The sequence below is a fragment of the Rhynchophorus ferrugineus genome, unplaced genomic scaffold (genome assembly GCF_030347505.1).
Source record: "Rhynchophorus ferrugineus isolate W39M unplaced genomic scaffold, kcgeb_rfMv2 rfM2, whole genome shotgun sequence".
In the NCBI taxonomy this organism is placed as follows: domain Eukaryota; kingdom Metazoa; phylum Arthropoda; class Insecta; order Coleoptera; family Curculionidae; genus Rhynchophorus; species Rhynchophorus ferrugineus.
The window spans coordinates 75,542,674-75,560,816 of NW_027472581.1; the positions used below are offsets into that span (position 1 = coordinate 75,542,674).

The 18,143-nt window shown below is 32.7% G+C and overlaps 1 protein-coding gene across 1 annotated transcript in view; it reads right to left on the reverse strand.

The window, feature by feature from the left end:
- The window catches only part of LOC143190506 (protein stoned-B), a 35,695-nt gene that overhangs the window by 15,169 nt on the left and 2,383 nt on the right, over positions 1–18,143 (reverse strand). Inside the window, 9 exon segments of the mRNA XM_076394829.1 lie at positions 131–2,945; positions 4,171–4,364; positions 5,006–5,186; positions 7,099–7,218; positions 8,469–8,660; positions 9,586–9,732; positions 9,788–9,962; positions 10,017–10,140; positions 10,198–10,330. Coding sequence (XP_076250944.1) covers positions 131–2,945; positions 4,171–4,364; positions 5,006–5,186; positions 7,099–7,218; positions 8,469–8,660; positions 9,586–9,732; positions 9,788–9,962; positions 10,017–10,140; positions 10,198–10,301 — 4,052 coding nt within the window. The 5' untranslated portion in view covers positions 10,302–10,330.

The following is an 18,143-nucleotide window of genomic DNA, read 5'->3' on the forward strand; positions in this document are numbered from 1 at the left end:
AATAAATTAATTTATAATTAAGATTGTACTAAGCGTATCTAATAAAGATGTTATGAAAAAAAAATATTATAGGACATTTTTAGTTGCTAAGAAAAATAATTTTAATATCAACATAAACTGATAATAATACCTGATGATAACTGAGAAATCTTTTTCGTCGTCTGAGTCTTGACTTTCGTGCCTCTTGGCAGCTGGTGGAGCCTTCATGGCGAGGAACTCGTCAAATCCTCCTTCATTACCGAATCCGTTTTCTTCATTGTTACCGCTTCCAAAATCATTGCCCCATACCCCCTGGCCGGTTGGTTGTTCCCCAAAAGCGTCGAAGCCTCCATTCTTGTTTTCGTCAGTTTTCACTGACTCAAACTTCTCGGCGAAGGCGTCAAATTCGTCGTGTCCGGTGTTGACAGTCGGAGCACTGTCAAAATCGAAGCCATCCGAATTGGCTCCTGGTATGGGAGTGGGAGCAGGTGCCGGTGTGCTGAAGATATCCATTTTGTCGGTTTCTTTCTTAAATACGTTATCCAGGTTATCCTGTTGTAAATCGGGTTCCTTGTTTGAAGCGCTGAAATCGTCAGTTGCAGCGAATGGGTTAAATGTCACACTGGATACAGATCCCTTGCTTTGACTGTCGCTGGTGTCCATCTGCAATTCGCCCGAAGGCTCTGGGCTAATGATATTCTCCTTGAGAGCATCTGCTTGATTGGTGGGGGTTACATCATCGCTAGCTTCCCCTACGAATCCCGAATCATCCTCCTTCAATTGGAGCTCATCGGGCACTAAACTCTGGGTTATGGTCGGTGTTTTATTCATAGCCTCGATACCTACGTCGCATAGTAGATCCGGTTGAATCTTTTCTTGTTTGGGCATATTGTACAAGTTCATTATATCTGCCGTGGTGGCTGTTTTGGGCTGCTGAGGAACGGATACATCGAACATGTCCATTATGTCGTCTTGCGCTACGTTTTGTGCCTCGTTTTCTTTCGTCTCAAACTTTTCTGTGGGTACTGGACTAACTGGGGGTCGAGGTACAGAGGGAGGGGGCGGTTTTTGAGGTGGCGCTGGACGCGGTGGCCTCACAGGAGGCGCGGGACGAGCCGGAGGTACTGTGGGTCTTTGAGGTGGCGATACCGAGGGATTCTGATTGATATCATGCGGTAGTTGAGAGGAAGTCATCGATAATAGATCGACCGAGTTATTTTGAGGTTCTGTAGGTTTTACGGTTGGTTCTCCAACGTCCAAAAGGTCACCAAAAGTCGGTTCTGGTGTCGGACTAGGTGATTGGAGATCCCTCATGGATACGGGGCTGGGAGTGCGCGTCGGCGGGATTTTATCGAGTAGATGAGAGCTGGTTGCGTCCATCGCTCCCATAACCGACATTAACAAATCCTGAGTTTCCTTACTCTGTGGAGGTCGTGGAGGCGGAGGCCTAGCAGGGCCGCTAAACTGATGTGAGTATTTTAAGTTCAAATCAGCGGGTTTTTGCACGGTTCCGCTCATCATGTCCGAACTGTCACTCATGTCTAGGAACATACCAACATTTGCTGTACTGGTAGTGTTGGTGTTAGTACCGAATAATTCTTGGGAGGCGCTAGAGTCTTCCATGAAGGCGTTCGTAGATGAGTCAACATTAGGTACTGCGGCTTCGGCAGGTTCCAGGTCCATGGGATCGAAAGCAAAAGGATTGGTAACCGCCACTGCACTCTGCGATAGGAATGGATTATCATCTCCCATGGCATTGTTGTACAGTCCCTCATCCTCCTCCATCAGGAATGGATTGGAGTTGGCGGACACCGACTGATTATCGGGCGACGCAAAGCCCTCATCGTGGAAGAGGAACGGGTTCACCGCCATATTTGCTGAACAATTCACCAAGCGCACTTAAATAAGTTCGGATTCGAGCACTTTTAGTTCTGCTTTTCCCGGCTGGATATTGCTCGCGAAAGTGGTGTCAAAAGGGTCGTAGTCGTAGTTATCGGTTTCAATGGTCGCTTTTCTCCCTAATACAGGCGATAGAGGCTTTTCGATTATGGTGTCGCCGTTATGTACTAACAGGTCTTTATTTGGTTCGAAGACGTTGCTGGATACGGGCTGAATTAGCTCATTTTCCAGGAGCTTGAGCTCCGCCTTACCCGGTAATATATTGGTAGCAATGGAAGTATCGAATGGGTCCGCGTAGGAGAAAGTTTCTTTGGAAACAGGCGCTACTGGAGTGAGTACTTTGGCGGATATATTTTCGGAAGCGGATAGAAGGTCCACCGATTGAGCGACAACAGGTAAAACGTCTGATTTTGGTTTGGGATTAACGATTTCTTTGATGGCTTCGACAGTGGTGATTTTGGCGACTTTGTTCTCGTCCCTAGGATCGAAATCCTTGTCTTCGGGCACCACTCGGCTACCGCTGCTCGCACTAAATAATTGTTTTTCTATTATTTTCAGTTCCGCTTTGCCCGGTGCCAAGCTCGAGACAAAAGATGTATCAAAAGGATCTTGTGCCTCCTCCTCTTCGTCTGGACTCTTCTCCGTACTGGGTAACGAACTTTTGCGCGCGTAGAAGGGTGTTAAAGGCTTCGATACTTTAGAACCGTCGTTCACGTCTAATAAATTGGCCCCGTTTGGCACTGCAAAAGATACACTTTTGCTCTGCCCAACATTTAAAACGTCCGGTCTTGATAATGTCCTTTGTTTCGATTTTACGTCACTTGAAGCCCGGGGATCGAAATCACCAATATCCCCTAATAATTCCTTCTCCAAAAATTTTAATTCAGCTTGTCCAGGAGCTTTGATAGTGTCTACCAATGAAGTGTCAAAAGGATCACAATATTTTATTCCATCGGGAGTTGGATCTTCGGTTGGACGAATAGGCGCCTCGCCTAGTTTGGAAAGGTCGCTGGTGCTGCCTCCTAGAAGATCTCTCTGTACTGGAGTAATAAGGTTAAGTTGGGATTCTGTAAATAAAATGGTTTTAGTAAACTTAATCACAGATAGGATCAGTTATTTATATAATAAACATAAACACAGTTAAGTTCAAAAATTGCTGATGATAACTTTAACAAACTTGATACTAGTTTGATAGTAGATGCTAACATCATCATCTACTACACGTATTTTACATTCTACTGTATACACACAATTAACATATTTTATATACATTTTATTTTTAAACGTATTTTTTGTGTTAAAAGTTTCATTATATTTTACTTTTTAGTGAGTTCATTATTTATTTTTTGATGTCGATTCAATTTTTTTCTTAAAAATATTTTTTATCAACAAGAAATCTAACACCTTGAAAAGCCCATCGGGACTAAGACCAGGCGGAAGTACATCTTTGCTCATATCATTTATTAATGAAATATATAAGGAAATGTCAGATCGAAAGGGCAGAAACAATTGAACAAAATTACGTACCAAAAATCATATGCAGATAGAACGCGGTAGTAAGGGAATGAAAATTCAAGAGCAAAACGAAAATTCAGTACCATAGACCAGGACAATGATATTTCAATATGAATTTTAGATTGAATTTTTGTCTGAATATATATAAATACAAGCGAGTATTCTAAAGTAACCATGTATTAAGATTTCGAAGATATATGTGAATAATGCCTCGATTTTGTTGAAAATAGTATTTTTTTTTAAATTTTGCTATATAAGTATGTTTAGAATAGAAGCGTCCCAGTTGGAATTCATCTGGAGCTATTTAGAGAAGTTAAAGGTAAACAGAGTTCTCGTTAGTTTATATTATTTTACTATATGAATAATTTATGCAGCCACCCTCAAAATGCAGCAGAATACTCCCATGACAAACCTTTTTTATTGTTTGTGTCGATAAAATCTTCGCTTAGTGAGATTAAACTGCCATAAACCAGAATCCTGGATCTGTCACTAATTCTTATCTGATGAAACAGTTAGACTGTTAATTAATAATTGTATTTTATTGTCACCTTCAACTAAGATACTGTTGAGAAGAAAGTTGATGTTTGTTGCACTATATATTGCAAGAATATAATACATCAGGATCAGTGGAATAGATATTTGTAGATCAATAAGATTTCTTGATATGAAATAATTTTTCAGCCATCAAATACTTGTCGTTATTGCCTGATTTAACTAATTTGGTTTAGTGTTACTAAATAATTTTGTTTATCTATCAACAATAAATCTTGTACATACCTGGTATTCGGCGTTTAAGCGGTGAATCTACACCAGATACTGGAGCTCTCGGATCAAAATCGAGGTCGTTATCTAATATATCTCTCTCAATAAGTTTCAGTTCAGCTTTTCCAGGTAGGATTTTGTCAGCGAATGTAGTATCAAATGGATCATCTTCGTATGAGTTTTCTTCTAAGTTTCCCTGTTTTGATTCACTGGAAATAAGAATTAATACCAAATATACACAGAAGATAATATAATGTAATATTTGACGCATTGGAAAATTTTACTTATACTCAATATATATGAAAATTAGATATCTTTTTTTGGATTCCTTAATTTGTTTATTGTTACCATTGTGCCCCACTAACTCCAATTTAAAAGATTTTCGAGTTGCGATTTTAACATGAAAGTGAGTGAATTAAATTAAATGATTGAAACTAGAATTCAAGGTAATTGTATGAATATCTGTAATAACATTAAAGGCCAGAAGGACTAAACCTGAATACTACATGATGTTATTGAAAAATGGGAGTTCTTTGACATCAATTCATTATTTAAGTTGAAAACGGAATAAACCTACCCGTTCTGTTTTAATTACATTAAAAGTATGTATGTAACTAATATAGAAAAATAGTTCACCCGTTATCATGAACTCTATATAATTTTGTAACATGTAAAACCCGTAAAATTCCTAAAAACGAAGATATGAAATGTTGTTTTAATAAAATGAAACTAATTTTATGACTACAAACAATTGTTATTTTATAAATAGTTGCGTTCCTGATAGAAATACATATTTATGATATGTCTGGTGCAGTATCATAAAGAATATGATGAATATTATGTTTCTTACTCAGTCTCGAAAGGTTTCCAAGAACCAGCGTCTTGTACTGGACCAATTGGCGCTACTGCACTACTTAAAGTATCAACAGCGATTACACCAGCAGGTCCTTTACTCAAACTTTCCGCTGCAAGAGCTTCGAATTCCTTGTCTTCGTCGTCTTCGAATTCCCTCGCGAGATTTTGAGATTGAGCTGTAAATTCAATTTAATGTATTAGATACTAGATTTGATTTTGTATTAAAATAATACTTCGTGTTAAAAAGTACGTATGTCATAAATAATGTGGTTATATTGTAGTATAGATTCCTGTAGATATTTGTAGTATGGGTTAATTTCTACAGATATCTTTTCGAGCTCAAAATTATGATTAAAATAACAATTATTTTGTGGTCTGGGAATGTTCGAACAATTCCGAAAGTTACGGAACAAGCTCTGTTTCCTGAAGAAACAGCGTAAACGGAATGGGAGTTTGTAGCTCAGCTATGAGTTTACCAAACAGCTATTCCCAGACATTTGCACCAATTGGAAAAATGTAAAAATATGGAAAGTGAGTTCGACAAAAATTTCAACATATGAACATGTGTCTTCACATCAAAGCATCTATAACATCGATGCCAAAACACGCTATGAAGATTTTGTGGTGGTTTTATATGGGTTTTACTCGAAGTCGACGACATGCACTTTTTCAATATATGTCTGCAGTAACTAATGCAACAGGGTAGTTCTTCTATTGTCGCGGGTTTATAACCAGGCTGGGTGAAGCCGAATGTTTTTAGAGACGTGGTTTCACAGCCTACAGAGTCAAATAGACTCTACATGAAACAAAGGAGACTATAGCATATGTTTTTTAAAAAGTACTTGGTGTGACATAAAGAGGGCGGTTAGTTACGAATTTTTGGCAATTGGTCAGACAGTGTCCGCCAAATGCTACAGCCAACAATTGATCAAACAAATAATTTGATGATAAATATTGAATATTGTCATATTTCTGTATAATAATATTCAACCTGACATTGCTTGAGTGATTTAGAAAACCTTCTTGAACTTGACACACGGCATATTCTTGGTTCCACCCGACTACCATTTATTTGGTTTAATGCAGCATATCTTATGATGTGCTGTCAAAGATTTTATCACTACCACGCTTTCAAATTTATTTCGTGACAGTATTCGCGACAGTATTTCACAGACATTCACTTCTTGACATTATGTTATGGTGACAGTAAGCAGTGAATAAAATCTCTATAAGGACTAAGATATATACCTAAGTATATAGCTTGTATAAAACGAATGCCGATATACAAGTAGAATCTATGAAAAAGCCCTGTTTTATGGAATACAACCAAAATCGATTTACTTTAATGCTTTCCATAGTTAGCAATTACGTGTTATTAAACAAATGAAGTCACGATATATATAAAACTTTACCTATACTTAGTTATTATTTGCTTGACCTATGAGCATTAATAAAACCTCCAGAAGATATTTCGCCATATTATTTACGAAAGGAAGATTGTTGAGGAAAATATAATATCATATATTGTTTCGTTGCTTCAATTTAAAGTGTATTAACAAACAGGAACAGGAATAATTGTTTGTGTCGATTAAACATTGTTTTTTTAACAGTAAAAATGCTATTAACTAACTGTGTATGATGAACTTTGATGTGAGCCTACAAATATGGTGTTACTTATTTTTTTAGATGTTCAGTTGAAGAAATTTTATTATTGAAGACATTAAGACGAAATATTAAATGACATTGAATTACTGTAACATTTCACTAGTTATATATCGAAAATGAAGTCGCGTGTTTGTTTGTACAAAACTAAAAGCAACAACGTGTTCACTATTTAATTGTGATAATTAGTTGTGAGTGTATATAATATGGATTTACCTTGCTAGATTTCAATATGATTATTATACTGAGAACTTTTTAGCCGTGTCTTATGTAACAACGAGAAAAAATGTTGAAGATGTAACAGTGTATCGAGATCATACAAGTACCATTTTCAGGGACAATGAATATGTTTATGATAATTGTGGATGATGGCGTTTCTATTAAGTTACTATAAGCAAACTGCATCTACACTCTCTTCTACGTTACCTTCCTCAGATGCGACAGGCTGAGGTGGAGGTATATAGAGTGTTTTACTTAGATCGATTGGTTCGTCGGGCAAAGGAATTTCATCATCATCGAGAAGGGTTTTTATATTTTGTGGCGACTCTGTAAGAAAAATAATAATCTTACTGATGATTATTATTAGTTGTTATTTCCCAAACCTTAAATTGGTCTTAATTTATCTTATCTAATGTCTTGCTCACTATATTATATATAGTCTAATAATTTAATAATATAATATATTATAGTTTATGAAATAATTCATATAATATTCGATTTGTATTTACAGTTGTACACTTAACTTTTGATAAATGGTTTCGAAAACTATATACTAGTGAATTTGTTGTTCATACTTTTTTGAGAGCCTCCCAATGATTTGCTGTATAGTGCCAATTCAAAAATTTGACAGTGTTCTGATGAATAGTGCTAATTAAAGCGTCTAGTGTCTGATATATAATGTCCTCATTGGTTTATCTAAAACTTCAGGATGGTTAGGATATTGTCCTTACCTTCTCATTCCTAGATTGTACGATACTTTAATTGATTTGATCTATTTCTTTTTGTTAAGCGTACAAGTTAGTACTATATAAATTATGCAGAATTGCTTTATAGGACCTGCTTGAATTTAGTAGCTTTACTGGTTTGATTATTCAGATTTACTGAAGTACACAGGATGGATAAAATAATGTGAACACCTGACATATACAATATTTCTTTATTAATAAGTATTTGAGCTACAATTTGCTTTTAAAATAGTCGTAATTCTTTACGGAATGTTAGCTGAGTGATACATACGCGTCATATTATTTACGCGGAAACAGTGCTGCCAATATATGCCATACACCAGGATGTACTATATTGCATGACGTTCATATTATTTTGTCTATTCCCCGTGTTTGTTAACTTCATATTGTTAATTAATTAATAAGTGCAGTTTTTAGTAGCTAATCTTTTTTACCTTTCTAATAATTTTGTGTGCGCTTATTTGTTGAATTAATAAAAATAAACTATACTTTTTCATTCATTACATTTTATATATTACATAATTCTTTATTTACTAAAATTCTAAATTTACTTTATAATACTAATTACTACTATATTATCTTATATTTATGTTAATACAGTTATATTGCACTCATGTCATGATAACTTATTATGATTACAGGTCATAGTTGAGACTTACCCTTGCTTATAAACTGATATAAATTTATAAGTAAGTTTAAAATTGAATACCAGTGATAAAGCATATATTTATTAACAAATGATTCAGCAATATTCGCTAATACAAATGTATAAATGTAAATCTTATATTAAGGTTAATTTTATTGTTATAATATGCCGATTTCTGAACTTACCTGGAGGTGCGCTTGTAGTGACTAAATCTGTCGAGTTATCAAAACTTCCCAAAAGCAAGTCCTGCTGCTTTAAAATCTGCCTTCTGTTTACTGGTTTAGTGGCACAAGTAGGTAATTGTACCCGTCCAGTAAGTACTTCTACAGCTGCGCCTAAAGGTACTAGTTTCTTTCCCTTTTTATCAACCGCAGGACCTGGAAATTACTTATTTCAGTGGAATATTTGTGATATATTATGCAGAATGAACTTAAGTATGAATTATTTAAAACTGCTAATGACGTTGTCATAATAAAAGTAAAAAGTTTCAAACATCAATAAAATTTAATATTAGCTGAAATAATCAAATATCCTTAAATTGTATTTATAGCACAATTGTCAAATTAACCACACTAAATAGATTAAACTAAACATGTCTATTTCAAATAAAGCAAACTTAAATTATGTAGGAATGGACTGGAGTATGGAATCAAGTGGATGATAGTTTCCACACGAGAGCGTTCAACAAAGTTTAAATCCTTAATGTACTGAAATATAACTTTTTAACCGATATTGGGGGTCATCAAAGTGCTTCTTTGGCAATAAAGTGGAGTCTATTGAATGTATTATAGACCGTTTCAAGTACTTTTTTAGGCCATAGAGGGTAGCTTTACCTCTCAGTAAATAAAACTTGCTTGCTGGTATAGCAATCACATATTAGGATATTTATTATTTTTGAATATCGAGTTTTATTAGTGATTATTAATTCGAATTATTATCCAAAGTAGGATTGCATAACTAATAAACTTATTGTAAGTTATGTTTTATATAATTTATATATAGTTTTATACAATTCTTACTATTTTGTGATTATGATTTGATATTTTAGGATTAGTTCAAGAATTTTCAGCTGTTATTTTCGTATAAATTAATAGAATAACATAGTAATCATAATTTTAGATTTCCTCTGATTTTTTTAATATAATTAATTACGTATTTTATAACATAATTTTTTACTTAATAAAAGTATCTTTTCTCATAGTTCTCCTTTTGTCTTTTTATTGTGCTTGTATTGTGTAAATTGTTATTATTTTTAATCGTTTTGAAACTGAATATTTTTGGAATATAAATTTTTTTCTTTACCTAAGATCGCTCTCTCTGCAATAGATGTATCAAAAGGATCGTCTCCTTCCTGTTTATCAGTTGGAGATTCTGGGATATAGGCTAGTTTTACTTCTCCAGCAGCGATGGCGTCGATGTAAGTAGTGTCGAATATGTCATCCTCGTCCTCTGTAAGATTGAGTTAAAATATTTGATGAATTATGTCAAGGATATAACAAAAAACCTTCTTCTGTTTCCGATTCAGAAACTGGAACTATTCCAAGTTGCTGTGGATCGTCTTCCTTTGGTACTGCTGCTTGCTCTTCGGGCCTGGCTTCGACTTTGTCGTCTGCTGGTTCAGGTTGTTTTTGCTTTTCAGATTCACTGGGTGGTGGAATACGTTGAAAGAAGGAAGTGCTCTGAAATCAGTAGATTTTAACTTGGTAATTACTTCATTAGCTATCCGCTCTTACTTTAATACGATCTAAATCGTCCTGAGTTTTCTTTAAAATATCATCAACGCCAGAAGTTAAAGAGAGAAAGTCTTTCCACTCTTCATTCTTGGCTGATGCTTCTTCACCAACTGTAGCGTGTTCTCTGAAATAACGCCGAATTATTTTGGCGTGTGGCGGGTAGGTATAGCGTTTGTCTTACCTACGGTACGCTTCAAGCTCTTCCGGCTTGAAGAGTTCTTCCTCTTTGTGTTTTGATTTTTTGCCTTTCTTCTTCTTTTTCAAGCCTTTTGCTATTTTGTGCATTCTCTAATCTAGAAGGAGCATTGAGGCCTCTAAAATAATGAAACATTATTGAGTGTTGAATAAGAATAGGAAAATAATTAAATTTCTATTATAAAACTTAGATATAATTTTGTTTGCTTTGTTCATATTTTTGGTCATTTATAATTGCAAGAAACCTAAAATTCTTCAAAATTAATTATATTTGTTTCAAACTGATTCGTATTTAATGTGATTTAGTTCAATAATAACATTTCTTTGGGTCATTAGGAGCAACATCGAGTTTCATTCTGGATATTTATTTTACATTTGATTTCATCTGGTTCTATTCAACATTATTTCGTCATTCATTCAATCAGTAATGATTTGAAAAGCCTTCTTTCTTCATGCAAACACTATTTAATACATAGTTTTGCCGGCATATAATAGTGCATTAATATATAATAGCATTTAATTCATGTAGCACCCAATGTTTTGTTTGTATTATTTCGTTTAACTATTATATCTTCTGTTATGTTATTCTATAGAATATTGCTATCTACATCCTACACACATTTGATACAGCGCAAAATTTGGATTGTATTTTAAATAAATCTTGATGCATTAATGCTTCTAATTTTGCATTTTAATATTTTTTAGCTTCTTATTTTGGTATTGAGAATATTGCAAATATTTGATGGAGTGTACATTTTAAAAAGTTTACTACATTTTTTGGGGGTTGTTTTTTGTAATAATATTTCTAATAAACTGTTTATGTTTAAAACTAAAATTAAAAATGACATGTTGGTGGCACAACTATGAAATACAAATGTTGCCATAATACGTCAAAGCAAGCAGCAGCACCAGCGACCTCTGTATCTAAGAAACTCACGTTTATTCACATACTGTGATTTTGATTTAATCCTCTAATAAGTTTTTCAATTCTAACAAAACCTGAAGGATGTTTATGTTTATGTTATGTTTTTGTGTTAGTTGTCGCGAATATTTAGGCAATGATAATTAATCAACATTAATTAACAGCCTGGCACATAATGTGATAATTATATGATAATGTAAAAGTCATAGTGAATTTAAAGATGGCTAGCGAGTACCAGTAATTAACAATATGTTTTTACGGCTTGAAAAATTATAGATATTGGTTTCCATATTTACATATGAACGATAAAAAAGGAAACCAAAGCTCATTTTTATAGGAAAAATATTCACAAATTCTCTTAAACGAAAAAAAATTATAAGACATTAAAAAGTTACATTTATTTTATAGATTATATATTTCAGAATTTTATATTATAAAAAGCCGGGGTTCATATCTAAAAACACACAGCGTATTTCGAAATTACCTAATAAAGGTTTATATTCATCTAGCTTCTTTATTCTTGACACTTTTAATTAATTAATTTTAAAAGTTATTTTTTGTTGTTCAACACATTTAACAACAGGTTGAATAATTTATATTTCCTCTCGGTACAATGTAATGGTATGAAGAATATTCAACTCGTGTGTTAAAACAACAGTACGAAACACATTTTATCCGTAAAAACAAAAGTTTTCATTTATGAATAATGCTGAAAAATAACTAACGTTTATCGACCAAAACGGAACAATTAAACAACTCAGGATGAATAAGGACTTGCTGTATTGATTTTCATTTACCAAAGCATTTTATTGTCTGATATTTTACTTTGTTAACTATGTCGTTATTTAGGGTTGGAGGGTGTTTTTTCTTTTAAAGTGGAAGCATATGAAGCGACAACCTAAACATGCTCAATACAATTTTCAACATCAGTGTGATTCTACTGTTCACATGCAAATTTTTTAGTATTCATATTTTTTATCGCAAAAATCCTCTCACATGATATAGATGACATAACAAAAATACAACAAAAGGTAGTACTTATCTATAATTTTGTTTAAAAACATGAAAGCTGGAACACATAAAATGGAAAAACTTATGATGTTAGCCGATTGCACTTAGAATTATGGGTTTGGTAATGGGATGTTGTGAAGATCGTGTTTATTTTTGTATTTTCTTATCACTTTTTGTTTCAAATTAGTGCCACATCATAAGCAGCATTTTCAATTTTATGAAAATATCCGAAAATATATAAGGAAATGGACACAAAGATGCATCATAAAACTTAAATGCTTTTAAAGATGTGGAAAAAGGTAGTACATTGTCATAGACAATACTTTCAATTATGGTACTATTTTTTTATTGCAATATTTGCACAGAAACTGTAAGTTATTCAAGTCCCTAATAATGATTTTACTATTAAATATTTTGTAACAGTTTTTTTGATAATTAATTAGAACATGGAAAATTGGCATGTACTGAAGTATATACGCCCTTGTACATGCACGTAATAATCCATGTATAATAATATTTAAATTAAGTAATTACGTTTATAAAAAGTTAATTTAAAAGAAATTGAATAAAAAAATTATCATTCCGGATAACGGAAGATTCTTGTGACTCAAATATTTTCTACCTTAAATACAATCTATTGATCAGTCTATTTTTTCAGTCGTCATAAGAAGATAACTCCTATTCCATTAATCCATATAATGTTCTTTGGAATAAGTACATAGAGGATAGTAGAAGAAAATTATAACTGAGAAAATACTTAATATTAATAGTTCGATATTATCCTTCGAAAACCCTAGTATATCAATATTTTATTTTAAAAATACAAATTCGATACTCTCATTTACAGATATCATGTCATCTATGTCAATAAGACAGTGTATTACGAGCTGCTGAAATTGCTGACGTGTATTTCGAACTGATTTCTATTGAATTCAATTGAATAAATAGAACAACGTATTGTAATAAAATAGACCATCAATAACTAGACAGACGCAAAGTCTTCGCGAATTCTCTTGCACGACAATGGTCGAATACACGTTGCATAAGTTCTGAAGAATACATTCTTGCAGTTTGAATAAGAAGTTCCGCCACACCCAGCGTAATCATCTGACGTAACACCTGACACGGTTCCAAAACGCTCAAGATGTGCGAAAATAAATCGACGACTGGATCGCTGCCAAACCAACATCGTTCTTTCGACACGGTACTGCCATTGTACTGATATTTCACAAAAAATCCTGATGTCTTAAAGGAAAAAATGATGAGAGTACATGCAAGCACCTAATATATGTCAAACTAAAATTAATTTCATACATATAGTCTATCCAAAGTTGGTGTGAATATACGTCGTCTCAGTTTATGACATTAAAACGATGCAATATTGCCGTATCACCTCTGAGTTTTAGTTCAGTTTGGCCTTGACATATAACAAAATTATAACCTAAATAAAATTATAAAACAAAAATGTTATCAAATATAATTTATTAAAATTCCAGTGAATTATACAGGCACAATAATTTATAGGTTAGAGTTATAACCTCTTATTATCATTGTATTCAAGAATTTTGCACACGTTTGACAACCGGACGACTTTGACAGACCGGTTCGGTTACATGTTCGAACTTAGTAGGCAGCATTGTGTCTCTTTTTAACTAGAATAAAATGAAAAGGAAAATATTGTCTGATTCTAAAACGAATTTACAAATTGCGGCAGGCAATACATTACACATATTGATGACGTATGTTCAGAGCAACTTTGGATAGACTATACATTCATTCCACCATTAATCCGCAACTGTTTTGAACTATATATATATATATATTTAAATATCTAGCAATTAGAATTTGTTATTGCTTTTGGATAATAATATAATATATAATCGGATAAGATGTTTTTTTAAATTAAATTTTGTTCTCCTTTTTACCAACCAGGGTTTGTTCGATAGTTCGATATTATCCTTCGAAAACCCTAGTATAACAATATTTTATTTTAAAAATACAAATGCGATATTCTGATTTACAGATATCGCCAGTTTGAAAAATTATCGATATGTCGATATTTTTTAGCATCCCTATTCGGAACTACGGTCTTCGACATTAAGCTTACCAACTAGCCAGTGGTCAACTTAGAGACCATCCCAGAAAACATACAAATATTTTATACTTTTGTATAATATTTCGTAATTGGCAGAATAAAATATTTTAAAAGTTAAACAAAACTTAAACCTGAAGGCTTATTATAGACGATATTTACATATTCTACTCATAGTAGAGCAAAATTTATATTTTTAATAAAGGAAATACATCTGCTTTGAATTCATTTTACGAGTCTAGAAAAGAAATAGGGAATCTTATTTTAACGTCAGGAGCAGGGATGTCGATGACCCATTTCCTAACTTGAAAAGAATTAGAAAAAAATGAGTGCCAACTGGAGTGTTCCGTATTGATCCGATTATATGGCGTTTTGACTATCCAAAATCTGTATATAAAAATATATAAAATATATACTAAACATTACCGAATAAAAACATTACGTATTTAATATAAATTATAAAGATAAATTTCCTCCAAATATTTTTAAAAATTCTGTTAAATTTGCTGTTGCATGTTATCTAATATCTTGAAACTAGCCGAATATTCTTTACATACAGTAGCGCAATAATATATTTGTAGTATATGAAATAAACATTGATTTGGAGAATAGCAAGCTGGAGTATGTTTTTTAGTCTAAATGTAGTTAAAGCTTATAACTTTTTAGCCATGTTTCTTAGTACCTATTTTGTTGAATGATCTTGTGGTCTCAAAATGAATTAGGAGTTGTATTACAATCTCGAATATGAGATTTTAGTTGCAGTTTCGATAAATACTTAAAGATGGTTAATCTGGATTTGGTATGTTCTGTATGTATAGTTTATTCAAAGTTGATTTGTGTATACGCCATCAAGATATTTAATGTATAGCCTGCCGCAATTTGTAAATTCGTTTTAGAATCGGACAATATGTTCCTTCTCATTTTATTCTATTTAAAAAGAGACGAAATGCTGTCTGATTAGGTTGATTCGGTTGCCAGACGTATGCAAAATGAATATTGTGGCTGTATAATTAAATATAGATTTTAGATGTAATATAATGTTAAAATAAATTGTATTTGATAATAATTTTGTTCAATTATTTCTTTTAGATTAGAATTTTGTTTTATGTCAAAGCTAAACGACTGATTAATTAATTGCTAATTGCGTCGTTTTGATACCACACATTTAGATGACGTATGTTCAAAATAACTTTGAGTAGACTATAATATATTTTTAAATAACAGTACTAGTGTTAAAACTGACCCACGGGAAGAAACATTGAAGAAATAAATAAACAAGCGATGCTTTCCTGATGCTTTCTACAAAATGTACAATTTCAGTATAAAATAGGTTAAATACTTATAATTCTTAACTATCATTGACCCATCGAATTATTTTTGAAAAAAGTTGATTGAAAAGGATAATTTTTATAAAACTATCGAGTGTAAGATATTCGACTGAAAGTTACCATCTCTATATTGGAATTTGTAAAATATTAATGCCTATTGATTAATAAAATTTTAAGCACATAATGGTTTAATATAGTTTTACTACCCTTGCTCTATTTTAATGTCGGCATATAGATTTTAACAAAGTAACTCGGAGACAATTGCGTCCAGGATTATTTCGAGTATAAAATTTTCATTTCAAGCACAGAAAAGAGAACTGCTCGAAACATGGGACTGACATGCCATGACATGATTGCAAATAAGATTTCGAGTTATAAGACGCGGATATCGATATGAAACCCCACTGGACAAGCTATACAATAAATAATTGTACATAAAATAGGATACATGTGTACATTGTTCCATGAATTTCAATGGATATCGAGACAATAATATCATGAGAAAACACTATTAGCCACTGCTGTGTGCATTCTCTTAATATACAGTATTCAATAATAGTCACCTACTGTTTCTAGTTCTAGCATAGGGCTATTAAATCTAAATATGAAATATTGCACATATGATTAAAATTGGATAAAATATAAATATAAAAATTTAGTTTACAAAATAAAAGAAAAATAAAATGTTCTTAATTGAAACACACATGACCAGGTCTAATGATGAGAATACATGTATATAGCCTATATTATTTACGTGTATATATGAAGCGCAGTAGATTCACTGAATTTCTACGATGAAGTTTTGTATTGTATTGTACTTCTACTAAGAAGTTTTAAGTTTGATGATTCGGAAGTATACCGTCAGCATGGAGAGCAACAGAATTTAAAAATAATAAAATAATTGTATTTTTTTGTGAAAATCATTAAATGAGATGTTTCGTGGCTTGCAAAGAAATCACTTGAAAACGGTGCTAGTTCAAAACAGTTGCGGATGAATGTATAGTCTATCCAAAGTTGCTCTGAACATACGTCATCAATATGTGTAATGTATTGCCTGCCGCAATTTGTAAATTTGTTTTAGAATCAGACAATATTTTCCTCTTAATTTTATTCTAGTTAAAAAGAGACACAATGCTGCCTACTAAGTTCGAACATGTAACCGAACCGGTCTGTCAAAGTCGTCCGGTTGTCAAACGTTTGCAAAATTCTTGAAAACAATGGTAATAAGAGGTTATAACTCTAACCTATAAACTATTGTGCCTGTATAATTCACGGGAATTTTAATAAATTATATTTGATAACATTTTTGTTTTATAATTTTATTTAGGTTATAATTTTGTTATATGTCAAGGCCAAACTGAACTAAAACTCAGAGGTGATACGGCAATATTGCATCGTTTTAATGTCATAAACTGAGACGACGTATATTCACACCAACTTTGGATAGACTATATGTATGAAATTAATTTTAGTTTGACATATATTAGGTGCTTGCATGTACTCTCATCATTTTTTCCTTTAAGACATCAGGATTTTTTGTGAAATATCAGTACAATGGCAGTACCGTGTCGAAAGAACGATGTTGGTTTGGCAGCGATCCAGTCGTCGATTTATTTTCGCACATCTTGAGCGTTTTGGAACCGTGTCAGGTGCTACGTCAGGTGAATACGCTGGGTGTGGCGGAACTTCTTATTCAAACTGCAAGAATGTATTCTTCAGAACTTATGTAATGTGTGTTAGACCATTGTCGTGCAAAAGAATTCGCAAAGACTTTGCGTCTGTCTAGTTATTGATGGTCTATTTTATTACAATACGTTGTTCTATTTATTCAATTGAATTCAATAGAAATCAGTTCGAAATACACGTCAGCAATTTCAGCAGCTCGTAATACACTGTCTTATTGACATAGCAATGTTTTGCTTCGATGTCCAGTTGGTTTTTCTGGATCATTCATGATCTTTCTGCTTGTGACTCTCGTAGCAGATCTACTTTTCGTCACAGTACGTAATCGAAAACTATTCTTCCTTTTATATTGGACGTAATAATACATAATACTAAGGAAGAAAATTATTATTTTATGTTTTAGGTTAGGTTATTTAACAATTATTTATTTTAATACTTCACCTTCTCACTAACAACTTTCTAACTAATATTCACCAGTTTGTATTATGATCTGTTTTGGGGCATCAAAATATTTTACTCATAATGATGTTATTCAAGTATTCTAGGGTGGTATAGCTTGTTTCATATAGGTAAGCAACAGGCTGCCCGATTCATATATTAATATTTCCTTCGGATTCCACCCTAAAGATAAATTTACTCCAATGTATGGTTAAAAATTCGATCCAAAGATGAAAGTTATATTAGCCAGGGTATATCTTACAGATTATAAAGAAGCATTTTTTGCACTGCATCGATCAAATGAATTAATATAAATGAACGAATAAGCTAGAATATGACGATCATGGATACCGATTAAACATATTTTGTTAACAATCTAACTTATAATAGCGTATTGATAGTGAACTGGAGAATTTTGCAAAGATTTGATGCTGAGTGAATTTAACTACTTTGAAGAG